The following is a 23,928-nucleotide window of genomic DNA, read 5'->3' as shown; positions in this document are numbered from 1 at the left end:
GAGATCTTGGGAGCCTGCAGGAGGAATGTAAAGATCAGTAATCATTAACTGAATGAGTTTTTAAAGTTCTGTTCAAATAAAGTTTAAGTGCAACAACGTAATGGACTAAGCGTAATCTATCTTACTGTTAAGCCTAAAATATTAAGGGAAAGTTCCTCCAGTTAAATGTCCATTTGCGTTACCCATGTGCAACAATCTGGTCATACACCAACTGGGGTTGAGTGTTTTTAATTCTATTATAAAATGACAAGAATATTAAAGGCCAAACAAGTCAGTTGCAGTCTATTTTCTTCTAATTATTCTCATTTAAAATTGGTTTTCCTTTCAATGATTAAGAGACTTAAATGATATTGCAAGTTGACTGCAGCCATACCTGTGAGATAAAAGATGTACTGCTTCATACATTGCAGGATGTTGAACTTGATAATGTACCTGGTGAAAGCCCATACATTGGTAAGGCCAGGTATAAAAGGAATATGTTTATAAGAGAAGGCTACATTGCTCACAAAGCTCAGCAGCTGGAAACCGGAAAAATACAGCCAGATGAAGAGGACTTCTGTGGGAAACCCCAGCTTCAAACTCTAGATGAACTACTAGAGGGTAAAGAAAAAAAGATCAATTCAGGTAAAATCTCAATTGAAATATGTTATTCAGTGTAGCTTATTCCACCGATTAAATGCTTGACATGTTTGACAGAAGAACAGCAATAAGGCATCAAAGGCCACAAGTGCTGTAATTTCTAAACATCTGATTAATGTTTTAGCAGAGAACGTGTATCAATACTATACAGAATATTATAATGTATTTTGGAGGTTGTGGATTTTGGTTTAATTTTTGTCTGCAGCACAAAGAAGATTAGAAGAACTGCAAAGTGCAATAGGAAATGCAGAGCAACAAGTTTTGAAAGTAACAGGGGAGCTGCAACAACTGGAGGATGCTCTGGCTCAGAAAAAGGTATGTAAAGAAATTGCTATGTGAATAGCAAGGGAAAACAGTATTGACGGAGAAAATAGAACTGGTTTTCTCCCATTCCTTTTTATAAGGGCCATTATATATATATATATGTAAATCCATTTGTCATGCCTCAGGAAAATCTTAAGGGTTTTTGGTAGCTTGTTTATAAATAAGCTGTCAGAGTTGTAGTGCAGTTAACTGCATCTTAAGAAGCTGTGGCTGCCCCATCCTTGGCAGTGTTCAAGGCCAGGCTGGACAAGGCTTGGAGCAACCTGCCCTAGTGGAAGGTGTCCCTGCCTGTGGCAGGGGCTTGGAACTGCATGAGCTTTAAGGCCCCATCCTATGATTCGACAGAAGAACATTCAAAGCAATTAATAAATCATTTTTAGGCAACCTGTTGGGCTAAACCATCAGTCTGATTTAACTCTTAAAAATGTTCCTGATCAGCTGTATATATTCAATTAAACTCTCTTACCCAACCTCCTCATGCTACCTCCAGATATTACAGGCCAACAAGGAAAGTCTTGAACAGCAACTGAGTGAAAAGATACGAATCCTGTATCAGCTAAGCAAGGAAGCTTTAGAACTGGAAAAACAACTGGAGAAACAAAAGAGAGAAATAGGGAAAAAAGAGAAAGAGCTTGAAGACTTACAGAGTTCTCTTGCTTCTCTAAATTCTGAAGATCCAAGACATGTAAGTAAAACAGGTATCTTATTTTTCTATGTACTGCAAACGTTCATGTACCGAGAAAGGTGGTAAAGACTGCTTTAACAGATTAACATTCATTTGTTGTGTTTATTTAATTAATTATATATTATTTTGCAATATACCATTTTTTTTAGCTGTTACTGTCTGAAAAACAACAACTCCCATTTAAAAAGAAAATAAAAAACAAACAAAAAACCAACTTCAGTGAAACACTTGGGCAGCTCATTTTAAGTGCAGTTGCTTACAGCACATTAAGAACTAGATCTTTATGCTCTTAAAAACATGTTCTGCTGATCCGTGGAGACAGTTTCTGTGTAAGAAATCCTTAATGCATCTTGTTGTAGAATCTGGCCTTAAAGACTCGTAAAGTTCAGTGTAACTGCTGCAGGGTTATAGCTGACATCCTGCTTTGCCAGAGAGCTCTTGGAGTGCCCCACAAGTCTGTTTGCAGGAGCTCAGCCTAGAAAAAACATCTGGAGTAGCTGATGCAGCTGACCTGACTTGAAGCGGGGAGAGCTGATACTAATATTTCAGCCAGTGAGATGCAGACAGCTGAAGGCGGCAGCAGCAGTTTTGGCTTTACACTATAGTCCAGCATCCTGAAAGTAGAATCAATTTTCAATAAATAGTTCTAATTCTGGAAAGCCTTATATTGCCTTTTTGATGCTGTCACAGTCCTGTCAGTACTGATAACTCGGCAAGGGCTCAGGGAACATGTTAGAGGTTTGGGGCAAAGCTGCATGATGCACTAAGAACATTACTTTGATAATCTCATGTTTTGGATATGCAGGGAAGCAAGACTTCAGATTTAACTGTGTTTGGGTACAGCAAACACTTAGAGAAACTTTAAATTGAATGAAATGGGATTACTTTTGGAATAGTGCTTTAAAAAGCTGTTTTTTTTAAATGACAGCGTTTCAGGCCATCTCGATGCATTGAAGTATGCAAAGAAAGAATTTTGATGCCATTTTCAGCAGAGCAAACACTTTACAAAATGCATACACATATATTTAATGCACTTTCCCGGGGCTGCTCGTTTTGGAGGCTGCGGGACGGATCCCGCAGGAACCGGCCCGGCCCTTCCCGCAGGCCGCCCCTCGCTTCAAATCACAACACAGGAAGCGCTGACCGGGGCCAACCGCCCGCGGAGCGGGGAGCGGAGCCGCGGCCCCTCCGCACCCGCGGGGAACCTCGCCACGGGCGGGCTGCCGCGGGAGCCTTCGGAGTGCATGGGAGACCCCGCTTAATCGCTTTCCGCGCTGAAGATACCGCTTTTCCATTCAAATGACTTCGAGATCAGGGGTGGGGCGTTTTGCAAATGGTCTCGAAAGAAGAAAAGACAAAGGCAAAACTGTAAGTGATTGGGGTTTTCTAACCAGCGTTCTTGTGACATGCGGCAGCGGCAGCAAAATGACTCAGCAGCAGCGCTGTGCTTGGGTTTTCCTTGTGGAATTTCACTTTTGAAAGCGGAACGGTAGTTTGTCTTTAACAGGGCGGCAAGTTGAATTGTACCGATGTGCATGTTTGAAGTAACTTCCGGTTTAATACACTCAAAGTGCAGAAAGTGATGTTTTAGCCATTACTTCTCTTTGAGAAGCAAGTTTATAAGTGATTTTATTCTGACAATTTGTATTTAACGTTTCTACTGCTAGCTCAATTTATATTTTGAGGTGGAAGAAAAGGGGCTGTTTGTCATTGTGGTTTGAACCTAGGACAGTCATGACGGCTTAATTCTGTATTTTCCAAGTTTTCTGGCGTTTGAGTCGTTTGTGAGTGATTTCATAGCAGTGACAAACAGCACTCACTGTCTTGTGTGCATAACCAGCTTTTGTATACAGCTAAAACAATTGCCTGAATTCACACTAAATGTGCAAAGTCCTGAGCAAAGCTTGTGTGAGCTGTGGCTGTGGTGTATTTCCCTGAAATATTAAAACACAACCAACACACACCCGCAAAACAAGACCAAAACAAATGACCAAAACAAAACCCACAACCCCACCCCCCCCACTTTAAGTACATCTTAATTGTAAACTTGGCCTGACTTGGCTGGTGGTTCAGTGTATTTTCCTTCGGGTGGTGACCTGACATGTTCTGAAGCATCATCCGCTGTGAAGGCAATGCGGGATGACGGGATTAAAGCTTCTGGAGGAAATCATGTTTGCTCTTGACTGAAAGAGGAAATGGTTATAACAAAAAGTAAAGGCAGGAAGAAAGATAGTAGCCATGAGTAATAGTTTATAAATGCAGCCTTTATTCTTCATGCCTGGGCAAGGGAGACTCTGGTAACAATGCTGTTATTCAGAGATAGCCTATCTGGGATTCTGTGTGGGGCAGTAACAAGGAAAAACAACAAAACCAAAAAACCCAACCCCAAACACCACAACATAAGCTGCACTTGTGACTTACTAGTAGTAATAAGACATTGCAGAACTGAGATTAAATACTGATTTAACACTTTAAATCTGTATTGGTATTGTCCTGCTTTACCTTTCCAACTGTTAATTTCCAGGCTCACCTGAAAGCTCAAAAAGCAAGTAAAGAACAGCAGTTTGATGTAATGAACAAACATTATCAACAGCTTGAGAATCGCCTGGATGAAATGCTCTCTAGGATTGCAAAAGAAACTGAGGAAATCAAGGACTTGGAGCAGCAGCTCACTGATGGTTGGTTTTTCTTTTTGTCTGGCAGTATTTCTAGTAGTTAGGATAACATGAGGGTTGAACTGACGATTCTGTTTTGTTTATCTTTAAATGAAATACAGAATGTGTAGGAAAGAGTTGAAAAACTATTCTTAACTGATCTAAAAGGAGACTTTATGGGAATATTTACTTTTTAATATGTTCACTTGTACATGTTTGGGGAAGGCAGTTTGCAGTTTAAAGCTTTAAATACAGGCATTTTGTGGTTGAGTTCCAGTTACTTACTTGCCTACTGCAATATATAATAGTAACATCTTAAGAGGAATAAAGGGGGTTTTGTTTGTTTTGTAAATAAGTGTGGTTTCTTAAGTGTCTCAAATTTGTTTTGCATTTCTGCAGGTCAAATTGCAACAAATGAAGCGCTGAAAAGGGATTTAGAAAGTATTATCATTGGATTACAGGAGTACCTGGAAAGTGTTAAGTCTCAGGCAAAACAGGCCAATGATGAATGTAAGGAGTTGCAGAAGGATAAAGAATCTTTGCTAGAAAGATTGGCAGATCTAGAGGAGGAAAGAAACAACCTGGAAATAGTTGCCATGGATACAGAAAATATGAGAAAAGTAAGGCTTAATGTGTATTTCTTCTCAAATTCAGTTACCTGGGAATAAACCTGAAAGAAAGAAGCAAATTACCAAATTGCAAATAGGAAAGCATAGTTCTTGGACACAATAAGTTTTTGATAATGGAAACTTAAAGAGCTGTCTTAGCATCCTGATGAGTTTTATGTAAACTCTAATACAGGGACAAGTGTGTATTGCTTTAAACTATGCTTTTTAACTTGAGCACAGATGTTAGTACAGTCTCGTCACAGCCATGTCATTGGCCTGACCTTTCTATGTTGTGGTGCCACCTAGCTTTAAGTTTTAATGTTAAGAGATGAGGGTTAGTGTGTCTATTTTCATCTATCTGCTGTCACAGTGATGATGAGTTCATGAGGCAATGTACTCTTCAAGAAATCCTGCCTCTCCTGTGTCTGTACTTCTAAAATGAATGTAACATTCCAGGAAATTGCAATGCTAGAGAGTGCACTCAGAGAGCAGCAGGAAATAAATGAGTCGCTTAGAGAGGCACAAGGGGACATCAGTGCCTATGAGGCTGAATTGGAAGCACAGCTAAGAGATAGAGATGCTGAAGCCAATCAGCAAAAAGAAGAATATGAAAGACTAAAACAACGTAGCCAGGTAAGAACAGAACTCTTGTGCTAATCTGCTTCAGGATAAGAGACAACCAAACCTTCCTCCATATCACATCTCTAGTGTGGTCTTGCAAGTAATTGTTGGTTTAGGTATGCCCCCAGATGGAAAGTAGTATCAGTTTGCTAGGATTTACAGCTTTGCATTGAAGTAAGATACAGGTCATTTGGGTGTAGAGAATATTCACTGTAGTTAAAAGGAAAATAATAGTCATTGCTTTGGAAAGAGATAACAGAGAAGGGACACTAAAGTAATCCTGTGAAAGGAGCAGGTGAAAGACAGTTTGCCTTTGCTCTTTGTAGTAGAAATTGAGTTTTACAGCCAACTTTTTATTTTGTAAGGTATTATAAAGTAACAGCTTTCTGCTGGGGAAGAACCACATATGCTTTGATGTATATAGTCACATTTATCTTGCTGTTGGAGCTCTTAATTTGGTTTCGTGTATGATGATGTACAATAACTACTACCCTGCTTCAGTTTCCATTTGTCAGAAATCAATGACATAGTTTTCTTGCAAGATGTATTCCAATTGCACATTCTAGACTGCAGCCGGAAATGAAAATGAAAAACAGTGGAGTGTGGTGTTCTGTCCCCAGGTTTCAGAAAAAACTTGGCAGGTTTCTATAGAACACTAATAAATCTGTCAGTTACCTGGTGGATGGGATGTGCTCATGCTTAGGTATGGATTAAGATTTGCAGTACCAGCCATGATGATGATTTTTAGGAAACACATCTATAATGTATATATGGTGACAGGCTAATCTGGGATGGTTGGGGTTTGTTGATTTCTTTTTTTAGGGCTGTTGTTCATATTGTTTTAAGAAACAGAGCTGTTTACTTGGGTGACAGGTTGGATTGGGAGTGGGGATATTAATCTGCAGGTTTCCTGTGTTTGTAGATGGAACTGTCAGCCCTGCAAGCTGAACTTGAAAAAGAAAGGCAAATGTTGGACAATGCACTGACCAAAGCACAACTAGCAGAGGAAAAGGAACAGCAAAATTATAAGCTCCTTTCTCAGTTCAAACAATTGCAGGTGATGTATTTGTTGCCTTTAAAAGGTTACCTGATACACAGTATGATTCCCTACTCCCCCAAGGGGAAAGTGATAAGGATTTTAAAGGATTCCATATGAATTTTGTTTATCATCCCGAGTAGGATTTTAATTTTCTTGTCCAAAGACCCCACACCATAGTCTTTTATCTATTTTGGATATTTAGATTGACCTTTGAAATCATTTCAGAGCTGCTTCAGTCACATTGCAGAGGGACTAATTGTTATATGTATCTTAATTTCCCACAAGCTTCATCCAGTCCACGTCAGTAAGAAAAATACTTGAAGAGCTAAAAAACTGAACCAATACCTAAGGCAGAATTTATTGCCTCTGTTTGCGTTCTTGTTTGTCGTTTGTATTGGTTCAGGTCACACTGAAACCAATATTTTGTCTGTTTTTTCTTTTCAGGGAGACAATAATCTCCTGAAACAACAGCTTGAAGATGTTCAGAATCAGCTCAACCATGAGGTTGCGAACTTAATTCATCCTGAGGAGGTCTTAGCTCGTATAAATGAACTCAAGCAAAAACTTCAGACAGGAGATGGAGAGATTAAGTGAGTAAAATAAAAGAACAGTGTTAGATTTGTGCATTTGAAAGTGGAGCACGAGCCTGATGAGCAGTGGTGCTGCACCTGGGTTAATGTACATTGGATGTCTTAAACTTGCGCTATTGTAGTAGGCTTTGTTATTTCAGTATCTGGTATCATAGTTTAAAATTGCTATTTTCTGTCTTGGAACTTGGTTTCTCTTTCAGATGTCAGAATTCATCTGATGTTTTAGGGAAAAGCCTTGCAAATCTGCAGAACAAATTTAATGACATCCTTGCTGATGCTCAGAGGGAAAAAGAGAAAGCATGGGCTAGACAGAGAGAACTGCAGGAGGAGACGGCATCCCAGCAGGAAAAACTGGAAGACATACAGCAGAAATACAGACAGGCACGTGTCAAAACAACAAAGCAGAATAAGACAGTTTCAGCTTTGTCTAAAAAAATGTAACTTGCAGCTGAAGGATCAAGTTTGGCACAGATGAAGCTTTGCTACCCTCCTTCTTTCAGAGAAGTATAATTTTACTTGTCAGAAACAAACTGACAACTCGCATCAGAGCAGGATGCTGCTACTGATGATTGGAAACGAAACTAACCATTAATAGAGTTTTGATTTTCCTGTTGTTCACAACTGTGTATCACATAGAAATTTTCATTATAAAGAAAATGTATAAGCAGACAAAAGCTTCTGAAGAGGGAGAACAAATAATTGACCACTTCCATGCTGTATGTACTGTGAAATTCTGATTAGTGAAATGCACTGGCTGTTCCTGCTTTCTTTTTATAAGCATCACCACAGTCTTCAAATTCTTTTAAAACAAAAAAACCCTAACATGTTTGCTTATACTCAGGACTGTTTTAAATCAGGTTATTTGACAGGACACATGCTCCTTTGCACCCTCTGGGTGACTTTTATTACATAAAGCTTGCCAAAATGTTGTGTGGAGGTGAAGGGTTTAATGTACACTAAAATTTGCATGAGCAGTCTCTAGCTGTAGCTGTATGATACAAGGAGAGACCCCCTTTTTGGTGTTGATGTAACAGCTGAGTCTGATTTTATGTTTTATTAATAGTCTTTATGATTTTTGCCTAATTATTTGATTAATTAGAATTTAGACTCAGTGATACATTTCAGAGGCAGCAGGGAGTTTAATTATAGGTAGAAAGATACAGCCATTAACCTTCTTGAAACATCTCTGTATCTACCACTACCAGAATAACTTGGGCATTTTTAAAATGTAATAGTTACAGTGGCAAAGCACTTCTTTATCCTTTCTCTTTTGGTACAGAGTATGCTGGTAGCTGCATTTCCTAAAGTTTTTCTTTAAATCATTAAAATAGGGAGTGGCTTTTGATAGGAGGGGGGAAAGAAATCTTCCTGGCTACCCATTCTAACTTATTTCATTTGTAGGTTAAAGCTGAAAACAGGCAGAATAAGAACAAGATCCATCAGTTAGAGAATGAAATTCAACATTTGCAGGAAAAAATAAAGAGCATGGAAGAAATTCAGGGCCTTGCTGATCAACAGCTCCAAGAGGCAGATGAAGAGAAAGAGACTATTCTTGCTCAACTGGAAGATCTGGAGAAAAGGGTAAGAATGAATAAGGACAAATCCGTGCACCGTGTCTGACTGCTCAGGATAAAAAAAGATTCAAACCCTTCAGAATTATTTTGCTTTCTAAGATCAAATACAGGAAGGAACACAGAGGTTCAATATAAGAGCTTTCTTTTCCTTAAATGTTATTGGCTGTCCATGCTTTAGGTTGTTTTTTTCTGTTACTTATATACATATAGTACAAAATGGGATACATGGTGGTGGTGGAATGTCATCCCAATAGAAAGCTTTTCTTCCATGCTGCTTTTTACTTAAAACTTACAAATCCTTTTGTGTTCCTGGTTTCAGAAAAAGCTAGAAGATGCCAGGGCACAAATGCAGTTTGTCAGTCTGGACAAGGAACTGAAGGAACTGAAGAGAGCAATAGTCACTTCAGATAAACTGGCAGCCACAGAGCTCTCCAGTGCTAAAAATCAGCTAAAGGCTCTTCATGGGACTGTGCTCAGAATTAATCAGGAGCGAGCTGAGGTAAATTGACACTGATTATTAATTGCTTGTATGTGAGAAGTGCTTTCTAATGCCATCATAATGGGAGCAGTCCTGGTGGTGTCTTCCAAACTGAGTTTCAAGACTTTGGTCTGAATTGTCTTGCTGCACAGGCGCTCTTGCTTTCAACAGTCTCATCTTGAAACATAGTAGATGAACACCTGCATAAATCTGTGTATGGACAGGCATTCTTACTGTGTGTAAGAAGCTGAAGAAGAGGCAAGATCAATCTTATTAACTGAAAGACAATAGATAAATGGATTGTTAGATAAGGTAGAAGAGAAAAGAAAGGACTACACAAGTTCCACTTCTGTAGGACTACTTCAGGTTCTTAAACTGGGAACCATTTTTGGCTACATACAAACATCTCCTCTGTAGAAATACTGTAAAGTTAAAGAAGAAACATTATTTTACATACACTTTGCCAGTTTCTGGCATTCCAGAACACACAGGTGCTAATGCTTCATATTAGTCAGCTTCTCCCAAAGCTGCATGAGACACCTGCAAGCTTCTGAAGGGTTCTTGCAAACTAAAGCTCAAACTAACATTTCAATTCCAGGAGATTGAGGAAGCTGAAGAGTTCTGTGCCCAGGCAGCTCGTGCAGCCCAGGACCTTGCCAGGGCAGAAGCTGAAATAGAACTGTTACAGCAGCTCCTCAAAGAGAAGGAAGAACAAGTAGGTTGCAGTGATGTTTGCTCTGTATTATATCACAAAGATAAAATGCATGCATTTTACTGAATGAGCATTTTTTGTAGGGATGGATGGGCATGTTTAAAAAAGCTTTAGCGCCGTCTGATTCAAACTTGAAGTGCTTTGCTTTGAGTTAAACTTACACTTTAAATAGTTTCAGCGTGAAATGGAGAAAGCTGGTGAGAACACTGTCACATCAAGGACTCGGAAGTTTGAGATTGATAAATTAAATGAAGCTATGGAGCAACAAAGAGCAGAAATTGACCGTTTAAGATGGATGTTGGATAGTATTGGCACAGGTAATCTCTCTTTTCTCTCCATTTCTTGTGGATAAGCATGAATGGAGAAGCTTTCACTTTCTTCTCCATATTTCTCACTGAATGAGCAGATGTTGAGAGCACTGGAAGTTTATTCTAGAACAAACTGTTCAGAATGCCTTCCTGTGTACAGGATACGTGCAGTCATTAAGTCACTGTGATTCGGTGGATTCTCTGTATACGAAGCAAACAGCAAAGTGCAGTTACATGAAGTGTGTGGGTCTTTGCTTCTTCAGATAAGAAGAATGGAGGAAAGGGATGGTTGAGGACAAGCAGTGGCACAAGCACTCCCAGGTTTCTAGGTTTGCCACTTGACCTGCCATGTCGCCTTTGGAAATAAAGCGAAGTTTTTCCTCAGTTTGAAAATTGGAATGACAGTGTGTTAGTGTTCATTAGTTTGTATTAACGATGCTTTTTACAGCTATTTAGAAAACACTAACTGAACTCTGCATTCTGTTGATACTGCTCTAGAACGTTGTCAGAGATCTGTATGTAAGAAAAAGATGAGCATCAGTTACCTGTCTATGAACTTGTATTTCTACAGTCTTAAAATGACAAACTTGCAAGGGGTAGTGTGTAGCTGTATCACTTCATAACAGTGTTTGGTTTTTTCCCTGGCAATTCAGTTTTTAAATATTGCTTCAGATTGACAGGATAAGAAAGAGAGAAAAGCTGAATGCAGTATTTCTGACTCGATTTTTGCTTTAGATGCCTATAAAACTGTGATTAATTTACAGGTAACAAAGAAGAAATTGAAAATTTACAAGATGAAATTGCAGCACTCAAAAATGTGCTTTCATACCAGAATGATTACATCACCAGCATGGCAGATCCACTGAAAAGAAGGGGATATTGGTATTACATGCCATCACCACAGGTCAGAAAAATCCTATGATGTGGAAAGCTATTTGATATAAGAAAGTCCATTATAAACTTGATAGATATAGGAGAAAGTTCAGAAAAAAACACTGTCTGGCATATAAGAGAAATACTGAACAACACAGCACAAGGTTCCCTGATAAAGCCTATTACTGTGTAGTGGTAGGGATCGAGAGCACATCAAACTATTCAAAATGCAGTACGGTAAATTCACTTAGGTTAAAGTTGAAAGGGGACATTACAGACGAATATTTCTTGCAAAACAGTATTTGAATTTAAGAGAAATATTGTTAAACTATTTAGTGCTTTCTTTTAAAGTAGCATCATGCTTGGAAGTGAAAGAAAGCAGAGTGTGTTTAGCCTGTTCCTGAAAAATCAGCTTTAAATATGTACAACAGTTAATTTCACATGATTTATCATTTCGAGATTAACACATCCTGGTTTCTTCTTTAGGCTTCAACTCCCGCTTCCCACAGCACGAAAGACTCTGGAGTTTGTTTACTGTGTTGTGGCACATCCCCACCCGGGAGAGGGTGTGGTGAGGACAGGCACTGCAGGAAGGAAGACTTGCCCAACCAAGGAGGATGTTGGGTTTATTCACCACTCAGAAGCAGGTTGCACAAAACAAATTCAGGTCAAGGTAAGTCAAGCCTCATGGCTCAGAATCTTTAGGAGCAAACTAAAGGTGGGTTTGCTCAGAGTTCATGGTCAATTCTTTTATGTGCATGTGTGAATTATAAATGTTTATTACCTTTGAACTGATTATGCAGTTCAGGCATATTTATTGCTTTTTTGTACATTACATAGAATTTTAAATGTGCATTTGAAGAATATACTGGAAAATTGATTTTTTTTTTTCTTTTTTAAAAGGTAAAAGAGCAAAAGAAGAAAGTGAAGGAAAGGAAGAAACTCGTGTTCCCAAAGCCCCCCCTTTTGTACCACCCCCTGGTACAGTTATTTACACAGTCCTTCCAGATGGTGCCCCTGTACCTCAGGGAACTGTGGTCTACGGCCCTCCTCCTGCAGCAGCAAGTGGAGGCTCAGTTGCTCCTGGATCTGTTATCTATGGCCCACCTCCTGTGGGAGCTCAGGTTGTTTATGGCCCTCTTCCTCCAAACTTCACTGTCCCACTCATTCCCATTGGAGTGCTTCACTGCAATGTGCCTGAACACCACAATTTGGTAAGATACAGAGCTGTGAGCTGCAGGATTAACCGCAGGCAACAGACTTATAAATGGATGAGGAACATCTTTTAACATACACTTTCTCAAAAGAATAGAAATGCAACACCCAAACCCCTCATTTTCACAGTTGCATTAGTCCAGTTTATAACAAAAAAAGTCCCTGCTGGGAAGGTTCTGGATCTGAGTGAATTTGCTGATGAGAATTCTCTACCTTCTATGCTAATAGGCTGTGTTTTTCTCTCTGTAGCTCATGTGTCTGAGGACTGAATTAGAAAATAGGTCTTAATTTTGTTCTGTCTCCTGTATGTAGGAGAGTGAAGTCTCAAGGCTAGAAGACACTATATGTTACTTAAAGTCTCGGAAATACAAAGACAAATGGTCAGAAGCAGCAGAGCATAAATACAATAAAGAGATGGAAAGATTGCTTCAAAATGTTGAGAAACTTCTGCATGAAAGGGAAGAGTTGGAATGTGAAGTAGCAGAGCTACAACGAGCAGCTCAGAAACATAATAAACGCAAGTAAGAACATTGCCCTGGAATGCATTTCAAGTAGCCACATGGAAATACCTTTTTTCCCAATAAAAGTCAATTTTGATTCATTTACAGTCAATGTAAATGGACTGTCACTTCCAGGAGGCACCGTGCCTGTGGTATTTTGTATTTTAATTCCATGCCTTTCTTCCTGACCTTGTAGGGACTTTATTGAAGGGTACACGGACAACCTTATTGCAGAACTGCAGTTAGAAAAGACTCTTAAACATCATGAAGATATTGCAGATGAAATTGAATGTATAGAGAAGACCCTTCTGAAGCGACGAGCAGAGCTTAGAGAAGCAGACAGGCTACTTTCAGAAGCTGAAGTGGAACTTGAGAGCACACGAGGGAAAGTAAGTAAAACTGTAACTCTAAAGTGCAGAAGAGTTTGCAAGTTGGGTTAAGGAGGAGTTTTGTTTGTTTAACCAGTTTATTTTCACTTGGATAATCTGAAGTCTTTTAAAATGCTTCTGTATGAAAACAAATTGTTGGATAACCTGTGCTAAAAGAAAAGGTTTCAAAAGAGGAGGAAGCTTTTCTGCTCTGGACAAGAGAGGAGAAAAGATCCTACTTTGTTATGGAGAGGGACAAAGCTCAGATAGAATGTCCAGGCCAGGATGGGGTCATCTTTAGATGGCTAACCTGCAAGTTATGAATGTGGAAAGCATAAGATGGAAGTGTATTGTCTCAGTAATCTTCAATTTTTGCTCTAGACTAAAGACACTATGGAGAAGTACAATCATGCCAAACAGCATTTGTCCTATACTGAAGCTGAGGCAAAGGAGCTGGAGAGAAGAGCTCGGGAAATGGCCACTAAACTTGTGAAAGCAGATCAGCAATTAAGGTACACTTAAACTGCTCTTGTGAATTGGTGTCAAATGGGGAGGAAAAGAACAAGATTCTTTCAAATATCAAGATGGTGCTTTTGCATAGGGAGAGCTGTTAAAATGTTAATACAAAAAGGCATAAATGCTTCTTTAGGTTATTACAGGCAGATACAAGAGATTTAGAACAGCATAAGAGGGAACAAGAAAGTATTTTGAAGGAAATCAACAAAACGGTGGCTGCAAGAGACTCCGAGTTCCAGTCATTAAACCAGAAGATAGAAATGCTAACTGAGAGGTGAGCATTCTTCATTTACCTTAAACTATATTAGATAAAATAAAGATGTCCTCCTTCAGTAAATTACTGCCCAAGGTATTTTTGTTTCTTCTGAGTCATGTTTTTATTCTCACTGTCAGTCTTCAGAAGCTTCAAGGAGATATTCAAGTTGCAGAAGGTAACGAAGGACATCACCTCCAAATCCTTACAGAAGTAGAAAGCCTTCTTCAGGGCAAGAAAAGTGAACTGGAAAGAGTGAAAGATCAGGTAAGGCTCATCTTTACCAACTCTGGACTTTCAGTTTTGTTTGTGGTAACAGAAAGCTGAGAAGAGTCTCAAGTTCTGAACTGCCTTGTCTGAAGAATTTAATTATTTATTTTAATGTTGATAATTTGAATTATCCTTGTTTTGTCTCATAAATATGCTGCTGATCTCACTGGCATTTCTGCATAATAGACATTACTGCAGAGTTAGTTCTCTGGGAAAATCCTTACTGCATTTCAGAATGAGAAAATTAACTCTTCTGAGGTACAGGACTGTGCTGCCCAGCTCAGAACTTAGTCTTTAGTATTGGCTTTATTATACAGGTTTTGCAAATGAAGCTCATTGATGGGATCCTTACACATTATGCAATTCAAGTAAATCTCTGGCAGGGAACGGTGCACCACAGTTGTTCTTGTGATGTGTGTAGCTACAGAAATAAAAGCGTCCAGATGCTTCTTCTGTTCAACTCCTACATTGTAGATCACTGCTCAGCAACAAGAGCTCTTGTTTCTGGAGGAACAGTTAAAGCAAAGAAGAGAAGAGCTCCATGTCCTTCAGGACTCTATTTCTCAAAAGAAATGTGACCTCAAAGAAGCTCTTCGAGATGGAGAGACTGAAGCAAATGAAAAACTACGCCAAATACGGGTAACTTTTCTAAAGGAGTTTTCAGTTCATTGTATCTCTCTGGAGCAGCAAAAGAAGTATCAGAAACATCCCATAAAGTTTCCACCAAATGATGGTGTTATGGTCAGACTTGTAAAGCAAAACCTTTGGAATATTACTGTAAATTGTCAATGAGCAGGACTTCAACCTAAATATTATATATCTTTCATTTTTTTACACATTAACTGTAACTATAAACTCTGGATTAAATTGACCAGAATATTGCTGACAGACTGTTTTAATTTTATAAACCTCTTTTTAAAGGAAAACTATTTAAAATGGCAAATAATGGCATTCCTTGTGACACTGATCTGTTTCCACAGGAAATAAAACTACTTCTGGAGAAGCTTCATGTTGAGAGGGAAGAACTGGATGTGCAGATTAATGAGAAAAGAGCACAGCTTTCCTTCATAAGAAAGGATATTGGAAACGAGGAAGAAAATCTTCAAGGAGTACTTGGGCAAGTTACCAAGCATAAGATGGGTAAGTCCCTGGCCCTACTAGACAGTATTTTGTGCAGATTGGAAAGAAATACTGTGAGCTTTTGGTTGTACATCACTGCAGTGTTCTGTTCCTCGCTCCTTCTAAACCGCTGTGATTCTCATAGTTCACACAGTGCTGGCAGATGCCCTTTGCTCAAGCCTCGTCTTGCTTTGTGCTTGGGGTGGGAGTTTTTCATGCCAGAGAAGCGTGAACAAATCTGTTGTCAGGACTGATCAGTGAAGTTCACACTCGAGCCCTGTGTGGTCAGGAGACATCAACTGATAGTGCTGCATTCATGGAAGAAGAATTAGACACTGGGATGTGTGGGGAAGTGGAGACATCGCCTTCCAAGCAGTTACATCCTGTTGTATTGTGGGAAGTATGAGCAGCAGCAGTTTGCAACTTGTGTATTTTTTCTGGAATACTTTCTCATTGTTAATCAACCACATACTCTGTCCCAGACAAACTCCTTAAGGAATAGGAAAAGCAGGAGACCTACCAGCAGCTCACTGGTAGGACAGCATCAGATGTAATACCTAGTGTGTCTAGCACAGCAATTGAAAACATGCAGAGTTGTGACAGGGATGACAGCAGTACGGTGTCCCTTGATGGTTCCTTGGTGCCTGTTTTGCAAATAGAATACATCTGATGTGCTTGTAATAATCTTTTATTTCTTTCACCTTTACTAGAATTGAAACATGTTCTGGAAATGCTGGAGCTTGAAAACAATGAACTTCAAGGCTTGAAACTACAACATGACCAAAAGGTCAACGAGCTAGAAAAGACTCAGGTTGCAGTTCTAGAAGTAAGTATTTCTTGTGTAGCTCAACTAGTCAGTGGAAGAAGAGTTCTGCATATTCTGTGGTTCTGCTCTGGATAACAGAGTCCCTACACTTCTAAATCAGACAGTTTCTAATCTGACTTCAGCTTATCACAGGAAAGTCTTAAGTCTGCTTAGGCCCTTTAAAATACTGGCATCTTTTTAGTGCATATGAGGGAGACAGAACAAAAAGGCAGAAGGCTCTTTTGTGGCTGTGGAATGATGAATAGTTTGTTTAGCATTAGCTTCCAGAATCTTTTCATCTGGATTCTGTCTGTGTCCTCACTTGTACTCTGCAAGGAGTAAGTATGGAAGACTGTTTATTAACTCAGCTGGATGATATTCTTAACCATTAAAAGGTATTTTAGCTCAGCTAGTCTCTTCCCTTTTTGATGATTAAAAGACTGACATTGAGCTTTGCTACCAGTGGGTGGAGAGAGCCCTCAGTAGCTACAGGATTGTTAGCTCAGAGTCAGGGATAGCCCTTCTTTACTCAGTTGTGCAACTCCAGAAAGACTAATGTGCTTGTTCAGAGAGTGTTTATAAGCTTATATAAGCAAATAGTACCTGCTGCTTTTACTTCTAAATGAGTTCATCTCTTCCCTTTGTGCTCTCCCTGTGAAGAACAGGCAAGAGAAGGGAATATTACTCCACTTTACAGTGGTCACCTTACTACATTGCCTGAGCATCTTGCAGCCATTCTTTCAAAACCCCTACTATGAAGGGATAAGCTTACGGGTGGGGGAAAATGAGGTTTAAATGAGGATTGAACAAAGAATTGGACCCCTTTCTCCCAGTCCTAGTGCTCATATTCACCATAACCTTCATTATAAATACACTGAAATTAATCTGGCACTTTAAGCAGTTACAACACAGTAGTTCCAGAGGGTACTCAAGCCTATGTGTGGTCTCTGTGAATGAAAGGTTTTAAACCGCTGCAGCTACAGATGTTGTTAACTTGTTCTAGTTCTTGACCTTATGTGTTGTTCTCCGTGCCTTCTTTTGTAGGAGAAGTTAAAACTGGAGAATATGCAGAGATTATTCCAGTGTCAGCAAGGGGAAGTAGCTTGGCAGGAACAACTGCTCGAGAAAGACCGGCAGGAAAACGAACATCTGGTTTCTCAAATGCGCACTCTGCAAAATAGCATTGAGGCTCTGAATAAAGAAAAGGAAAAGCTCGAGGAATATTGTCACGGTTTGGAAAAGAAGCTGTCACAAACCAGAAGGTGTGTGTGGGGGGGGGAATATTTTTTCCTGCAAAGATCAGAAGTGATGGGAAGTGCCTATCATAATGTCTATCATAATTAAAGCTATAACTTTGAGGTGCCCAGTTGCACAGAATGTGCAGTTTCTTGTAGGCTGTGGAGGTTTTATTTTAAGCATGTCTATAGCAGACTTACAGCAAATACTCAGCCATGGAGCTGATGAATGCAACAGCATTCCTTATGCCATGGCAGTGCAGTGAGAAGTGTTATAAAAAGCAGGATGCTGAGACTTGGAACAGGACAGCTGTCTCACTGTGACTACCAGATAGCGTCTGCTTGAGCTGAGAGAACTACTGAAATGCAGCTGGTTTCTAGAGTGCTCACCAAGTGCTTCCAACAAACCAAGAGCATGTGTTCATATTTTACAGAGACTTGGCTGCTACTGAAGAGAGCAGCAGGACCGCATTGTCCAGTGTAGAACAAATGGAGTCGGATGTTAAGAACCTGCAGCAGGAGGTGGATCTGCTGAACAAACAGAAAAAATCACTGACTGCAGACATTACTGTTGCACAGAAGGATCTTCAAGGTAAAGATCAACTTCTGGTTTTAAGCTGTAATACATTTTAAGAGAAACTGTGTTAAAAGACACTTTGACTATACCGTATGATATTAAATCTGTCCAACATGCTCAGATATCTACAGGCAGAACATGATGAAAAGATAGAGTTTTTAGAAACTGTTTCTCTATTTTTTATTCCTCCTTTCTGAGACGAGCTGATCTCCCTGGCTGGGTATTTACTGCACTTTGCTGATTGAAATCTCTGTCACCAAATATTTTTCTAGATAAAGCAGAACAACTAGAATCACTGAAAGGAGAATTAACTGACTGCAGGCAACAGCTTCAACAAGTAGAAGAGGTTAGTTTTAGTGAATATGTACTTCTTTTCATGTAGTGGTGTGCAGGAAGGAGGGAGAAGATACTTAAACCCCAGATAAGCAGCATCTTCTATGTGGGTCCTGTTGTGCTAATTCTCTCAGTGTCTGTTTTAAATGGACAGTAATCTTCACTGGGATTTAGGGGTGATCTGTTGTATTCTGTCAATGCAAGCCTTTTAGCCAGAGCTGTTACTCTTCCCAGCCAATTTTGTCACCTAATTTTATGTCTTTATATTGCAGGATTTGAAAACTAACACAAGGCATCAGGATGAGTTGCTTAGAGAGCAGGCAACCCTGAAAGAAGATATCCTGCAGTATGTAAGGAAACGTAAGGATTGCCAAGAGAGACAGAAAAAGAGGGAAACCCAACTGCAGCAGCTCCAGAAGGAGATTGAAGAGAAGGAAACAGAACTAGCCAAACAAGAAGCGGTACTGGCCCTGCTGACTTGTCTTTTTCTCCTGACCTCTAAAAACAGGCAGTTTACAAATAATAGAGCAGTGCTTTAAGAAACACAAAGCCTCATTTTCAGAGGAACAGCAGCAAACAAAAAGCTTCAACATTCAGTTATGTTTTAGTGAAAACTAGGGTGTCCCAAGGAAGGACAGGGTCTTCCTTCTGGGCAGGGTGACACTGATACCAAGACTGCTGCGCAGTCAGCAGTGGCCAGGGAGTGCAGGAAGGGCAGGGTGAAGGCCCTGCAGTGTTGTGTCTTGGCTGCTGGTGAGGAGACGGATTCTTTATAGCTCTCTTCTGTCAGCAGCCAGGATGCAGCAGCTGGATGTAGTTCAGAGAGCTTGTCATGCTGTTGATATCTCCTGGGAGATGAGCAGACTGTGGACAGTACCTGCAATAATACAATGGATTGCAAGTGAAAGTAATCCCAGTTCAACTTCAGCTGTGTTCCCTTAATGCCAAATTAAACAGAAAGAAGTCCAGGGCTGCTCTATCCTTGTTTTCTTTTGGTTTCAAGTGGATCACTATTGGCTACAAGCTTTTATTTTCTCTCCTATGGTGTTTCTGTGCAAAGCCCATCAGCTGTTGATGAAAAGTTGGGCTTAATCATACATTCCTGTAGTAAAATTAACTGAAGCTGGCGGAGCAGTTTCAACAAAGCATCAACCAAAAGAACTGAGGGAGCTATATAAATAAGAAAGGCAAGAAAAACATAGAACTTGTCAGGAGGGAATTTTCAACTCCAGTGCTTCCCAGTCTAAGCTGCTTCTACTTCTGTAACATCTTTTGGTGATGGTATCGGTTTTCATGGAGTTGGTACTAGTGAGGTGCTGTTTTTCGTGGCAGATTCTTCATCGCCTCAAGCAAAACTCAGAGCGCGAAGGGAAAAAGCTGGAAGAATGTACTGCTAAAGGGAAGGATCAGAAAATCCTGCTGGAAAAGGAGCTGACAGAGCAACAAGTGAAACTGGAGCAGGCAATAGCGAAAGTCCGGCTGGCAGAGGAGAACCTCGGGCTGTTGGAGAAGGAGGAGTCCCGATGTGCAGCACTTGAAGAAACTGTCAGGAAAAGCAGTAAGAGTCATTGCACACGTAAACTGTTACCATCTGGGGGCTCCAGTAATGTAATGAAACCAACAGATAATTGTGTAATCTCACTTGGTTTCTAATGGAGCACATGGGTTGACTCCTGATCCTTGACTTGCTCAGAGAACTAAAGCCAGCCGTGTTGTGTCCCCTCTCCCCTTGTATCAGCGTTTGTGTGTTTCAGACATGTCTGATGTGATGCCAAGACCCTGAACATCTCTGCTAATGAGGATTGTTTTTAACAATGTTCATTACAGAACATCAGCTCGCAGAAAAAGAATTTCAATTACAACAAAAAAATAGAGAAATACAGTCTCTGCAGAAAGAACTGGAAGTCTCCCAGTCTGATCTGAACCATCTCCAAGAGCAGGTAGCATCAGAGAGGAGAAAGGCAGGGAAGAAAATCTTGAGCCTGAAAGAAGCAATGCAGATGCAAAGGATGCAGTTTGAAAGAAGACTGCAGGTAAGTCCTGGCTGAGGGAGAACATCTGGGGATTCGGGTTGTTTTTAAACAGCAAAATGATAGAACACCTGTTGTTATCATAGGAGGAACAAAGTGATGCATTAACTTCATGACTAGATAGAACTTGGGGCAGCCGCACTCTAGTGTTTCTAGATTGTGCTGCAGAACGTCTCTGGTTGCTCCTATTTAATGCTGTTTCTATCCTCTAACTTCAGGTTGTGTTCTGTGGGTTCTCCTGCCTCAGTGTGCTCTGGTGGATGCTCACAGTAAAAAGATCAGGTTGGACGAGGCCTTGGGTGATATGGTTTAGTGTGAGGTGTCCCTGCCCATGGCAGGGGGGTTGGAGCTAGATGATCTTAAGGTCCTTTCCAACCCTAACTATTCTATGATTCTACCTTTCTGCATTTTCCTAGGAACAAAAGCATGAAAACAGCTGTTGGCAGAGTGATGCAGCAACTGCTGAACACATAGCACATGGTAACTGGGAGCGAGCCAAGCGCCTTACTACGGACCTTGACCAGATCCAATGGGACTACAGGGATCTCCAGTCCCAGGTATAACTGAGTAGCTGAGTACTGGTGGGTTTGAGGGAAAGCCTGCTTGTCACACAAGTTTATACTGTACTGGTTTTGTATCTCGTCCTTCTCTGCTGTATCACAGTTGGCTTCAGCCAGGAATTAGGACTCCTGCTCCTGTTCACATTAAGGTTTGGTTATAGGAACTTGGCATAACTGGAGTAATAACTTACGCAAATCACTAAACGTTACCAATGGTCAGAGCTACTCAGTGGCACTTAACAACTTGTTAGTGCCAGCCTGGGCCAGCAGCTGCTTCGATACTTACTTTAGTATAAAAAGGTGACTGCATGTTATCTGACCCCCAGTACTTTAATAAAACCTTTATAAATTGTTTCTAAGCCCTTTAAAAATGTGTTTGTAAAACACAGTGGTGGTGCTGTTCTGTGGTGTAGGTGAAAACTCATGAAGACCTGGAAGACAGACAAAGAGAAATGGAGAATGCAGCAGCATTACTTAAACTGGAGGTTGAAGATGAAATCAGGACAGGGTTTAAATCTTCAAGCCCGTCTTCTCTAGAACCACTGGACAATTCAGAAGCATCTTCTGAAGCAGAGGGAAGTCTGCAGCGTGAATCCGACCCCTCAGAGGTTCTGTTTGCTGCTGCTGACAAGAGACTTTTCTCACTGGAGGAGAAGTTGAGCCTGTCTAAAGTCTTCTTAATGGTAAAACGCTCTCAGGAAGTACCTGCTGCCCGTGAGCAGCTCTTGCTGCTCTGTGGTACCTGGAGCTGTCGTGCTCATTCCTCAGTGTGCTTCTGTTTCCAACAGGATGAACAGTGGCGCGGGGAGGCTCTCCGAGAACAGCTGCAGCAGCACGAGGATCGGCTCAAGGTGCCTCATCCCATTTTCTCCCTGTCCCACTAACTCCTCCCTTGGGTCCCCCCATCACCCACATGAAGATCCTTCTCCCACACCAGCCGAGCAGCTCTGGGCCCCTGACGAGCTACCGAGTGCCTCTGGATGGGAGCAGTAAGCGAGAGCCTGGCACCTGCATGCTGTAGCAAGAGGAATAATTTTAATTAACAGTTAATTGGATTTTTGAGTATTCCAACAAGATTTCCTCATTTACATCATGCTGTGGTCTCTTGGCAGTGGGGCTAATAATGACAGTTGAGGAGCACCCACAATCAATACAAGTACAAGGGGTGGCCCAGTTCAGCTGGAACGTACTTGTTGCTCTCTCTTTGGGCAGTTAATGACAAAAGGCTCTGGAAAGGGAGCTGCTTTCTCACTTGGGAGAAGGTGAACTATTTAATTTGCAACCCCCTGCCATCTGTGTATGGGTTGGGACTCTCAGTGCCACCTTCCTGAGGGCTTGGCTTGAAGGTCATCAGCCTTCTTAAATACAGCCTTGAAAATGGCACTGCCTGGGAATAAAGAGAAGTAATGATTGCTTTAGGCTCGGCTCCGGCAGTGCATGTCCAAGCAAGTGGAAGTGTTAATCAGAGGGAAGCAGCAAACCGAGGGCAGCCTTCACAGCTTGAAGCGGCAGGTTGATGCGCTGGACGACCTCGTCAGCAGCACTGCTTCAGATTCACTGTTCCCAGCCCAGAGCTCAAGCCTGGGACCTCTGCAGGATGCTCTGAAAGCAACAAAACCTCAGGTAATGCTCTGCTCTGTGCGGGACTTGTGGCTTTGGGTCTATCCCAGCCGTATGTTCATGACTCCTAGAGGCACAGTGGGGGGGTTCTGAAGGTGGGGGTGATTGTATTGTACTTTTATTAACTCTGGCAGTAGCCAGCTTGTTTGAGAAGGGTAAGTGCTATACAGAATCATAAATGTTTGGGTTGAAGGGGCCTTAAAGCTCATCCATCTCCAACCCCTGCCACGGGCAGGGACACCTTCCACTAGAGCAGCTTGCTCCAAGCCCCTGTGTCCAGCCTGGCCTTGAACACTGCCAGGAATGGGGCAGCCACAGCTTCTCTGGGCACCCTGTGCCAGTGCCTCAGCACCCTCACAGGGAAGAGCTTCTGCCTAAGAGCTCATCTCAGTCTCCCCTCTGGCAGGTTAAAGCCATTTTCTTGTTGTTTTGTTTTTTAAAACATTGTCTCTGTGCTCACTGAAGGCATTGGTTTATTCCTCTTGCCCTGCTTTCTCCAGGCTGCTCTGACAAGACTCACCCAGGGCCCCAGGAGGGCTGCTGACTCCCCGCAGTGGCACAGACAACACATTCCTGCTCTCCAGGAGCATCCCAGTGAAGCCCAGAGGTGAGGTGGGAACTTCACCCAGTCACAAGTGTCCTGAAGGTTGACGAGTGTCCTGAAGGTTGACGCTAAGTAAGCGGTGACAGCCCCAGGGCAGATGTGGGGTCTCACACGGTGCTGGCCCTTACCTGAGGGCATTCCTGCAGTAGGGATGGGATCCTCAGGGTTGATGCTGGTTGGGCTCTTGGAGGTGTATTTTCACCAGCTGTGGGTGAGAGCTGCTGAGAGGACATGGAGAAACCATTGTGCTGCTGACCAGCTTCAGTGGAAGGCTGCTACCACCCTTGGTCTTCCAGCAGTGCTTCCTGGTGTACAGCCCAGCACCCAAACCTGTTACAGTGAGTTATGCCACCAGCCTGGTACCTAGGGTTCCTGTGTAATGGTTTAAGTTAAAAACCCCTTTCTTCAGGAGCTGCCCCACAGCAGAAGAGCAGGAGCTGGGTCTGTGGTGCAGCTGCCACCTTCTTCACACTTCTACCTCGCTGCTAGCAAAGCCTGGTATGAAAAGGCGGTTGCCAGTGCTGGCTGCAGGGCCCTCTCTCCACTGTGAAGTTTTTGTACGAGTCAGTAACAGCTTTATGTATATAAATTGGGGTTTTAAACTGTTTTAAATGTATGCAAAACACCATCTGTTTTGGTGCAGGTACCTTTCAAAAGCTTGTAACAGGGACAGAGTTGTCACCTGTTGTCCAACACATGGATGTTTCAAATGAGTGCTTCCTTAAAATAAACTTCACTGACTGACACTTGCTGTTACCCGGGGGTGTGGTGGTGGTTTGGTGTTGTTTCCATGGGTTGAAGCTGCAGCACAGGCTCTC

General features: G+C 41.4%; 1 protein-coding gene across 5 annotated transcripts in view; it reads left to right on the top strand.

Annotated features, from left to right (window-relative positions):
* The window catches only part of CNTRL (centriolin), a 30,638-nt gene extending 7,364 nt beyond the window's left edge, over positions 1-23,274 (top strand). For 3 of the 5 annotated variants that reach the window (XM_057409073.1, XM_057409072.1, XM_057409076.1), the window contains 36 exons: positions 411-624; positions 845-954; positions 1,454-1,648; positions 4,173-4,326; positions 4,702-4,922; positions 5,367-5,543; positions 6,454-6,588; positions 7,015-7,160; positions 7,361-7,541; positions 8,562-8,741; positions 9,054-9,233; positions 9,811-9,927; positions 10,097-10,241; positions 10,997-11,136; positions 11,592-11,778; positions 12,009-12,319; positions 12,633-12,841; positions 13,017-13,209; positions 13,570-13,700; positions 13,838-13,978; positions 14,098-14,224; positions 14,702-14,866; positions 15,208-15,367; positions 16,057-16,172; positions 17,196-17,413; positions 17,821-17,978; positions 18,236-18,309; positions 18,569-18,757; positions 19,629-19,854; positions 20,124-20,329; positions 20,743-20,883; positions 21,300-21,569; positions 21,675-21,737; positions 22,306-22,509; positions 23,007-23,160; positions 23,260-23,274. In XM_057409073.1, coding sequence (XP_057265056.1) covers positions 411-624; positions 845-954; positions 1,454-1,648; positions 4,173-4,326; positions 4,702-4,922; positions 5,367-5,543; positions 6,454-6,588; positions 7,015-7,160; positions 7,361-7,541; positions 8,562-8,741; positions 9,054-9,233; positions 9,811-9,927; positions 10,097-10,241; positions 10,997-11,136; positions 11,592-11,778; positions 12,009-12,319; positions 12,633-12,841; positions 13,017-13,209; positions 13,570-13,700; positions 13,838-13,978; positions 14,098-14,224; positions 14,702-14,866; positions 15,208-15,367; positions 16,057-16,172; positions 17,196-17,413; positions 17,821-17,978; positions 18,236-18,309; positions 18,569-18,757; positions 19,629-19,854; positions 20,124-20,329; positions 20,743-20,883; positions 21,300-21,569; positions 21,675-21,737; positions 22,306-22,509; positions 23,007-23,117 — 5,895 coding nt within the window. In that variant the 3' untranslated portion in view covers positions 23,118-23,160; positions 23,260-23,274. Of the gene's footprint in view, positions 1-410; positions 625-844; positions 955-1,453; positions 1,649-2,483; positions 3,017-4,172; positions 4,327-4,701; positions 4,923-5,366; positions 5,544-6,453; positions 6,589-7,014; positions 7,161-7,360; positions 7,542-8,561; positions 8,742-9,053; positions 9,234-9,810; positions 9,928-10,096; positions 10,242-10,996; positions 11,137-11,591; positions 11,779-12,008; positions 12,320-12,632; positions 12,842-13,016; positions 13,210-13,569; positions 13,701-13,837; positions 13,979-14,097; positions 14,225-14,701; positions 14,867-15,207; positions 15,368-16,056; positions 16,173-17,195; positions 17,414-17,820; positions 17,979-18,235; positions 18,310-18,568; positions 18,758-19,628; positions 19,855-20,123; positions 20,330-20,742; positions 20,884-21,299; positions 21,570-21,674; positions 21,738-22,305; positions 22,510-23,006; positions 23,161-23,259 lie in introns of those variants that run through there. The other 2 variants (XM_057409074.1, XM_057409075.1) reach the window with 2 other exon arrangements.
* Positions 23,275-23,928: the final 654 nt, after the last annotated feature.

This window comes from Pezoporus wallicus, unplaced genomic scaffold (genome assembly GCF_028554395.1).
Source record: "Pezoporus wallicus isolate ANWC-B61680 ecotype Strahan unplaced genomic scaffold, APGP_CSIRO_Pwel_v1 contig_8341, whole genome shotgun sequence".
NCBI lineage: Eukaryota > Metazoa > Chordata > Aves > Psittaciformes > Psittacidae > Pezoporus > Pezoporus wallicus.
The sequence above is the reverse complement of the archived record's forward strand: the minus strand, read 5'-3'. Positions and strand labels throughout refer to the sequence as shown.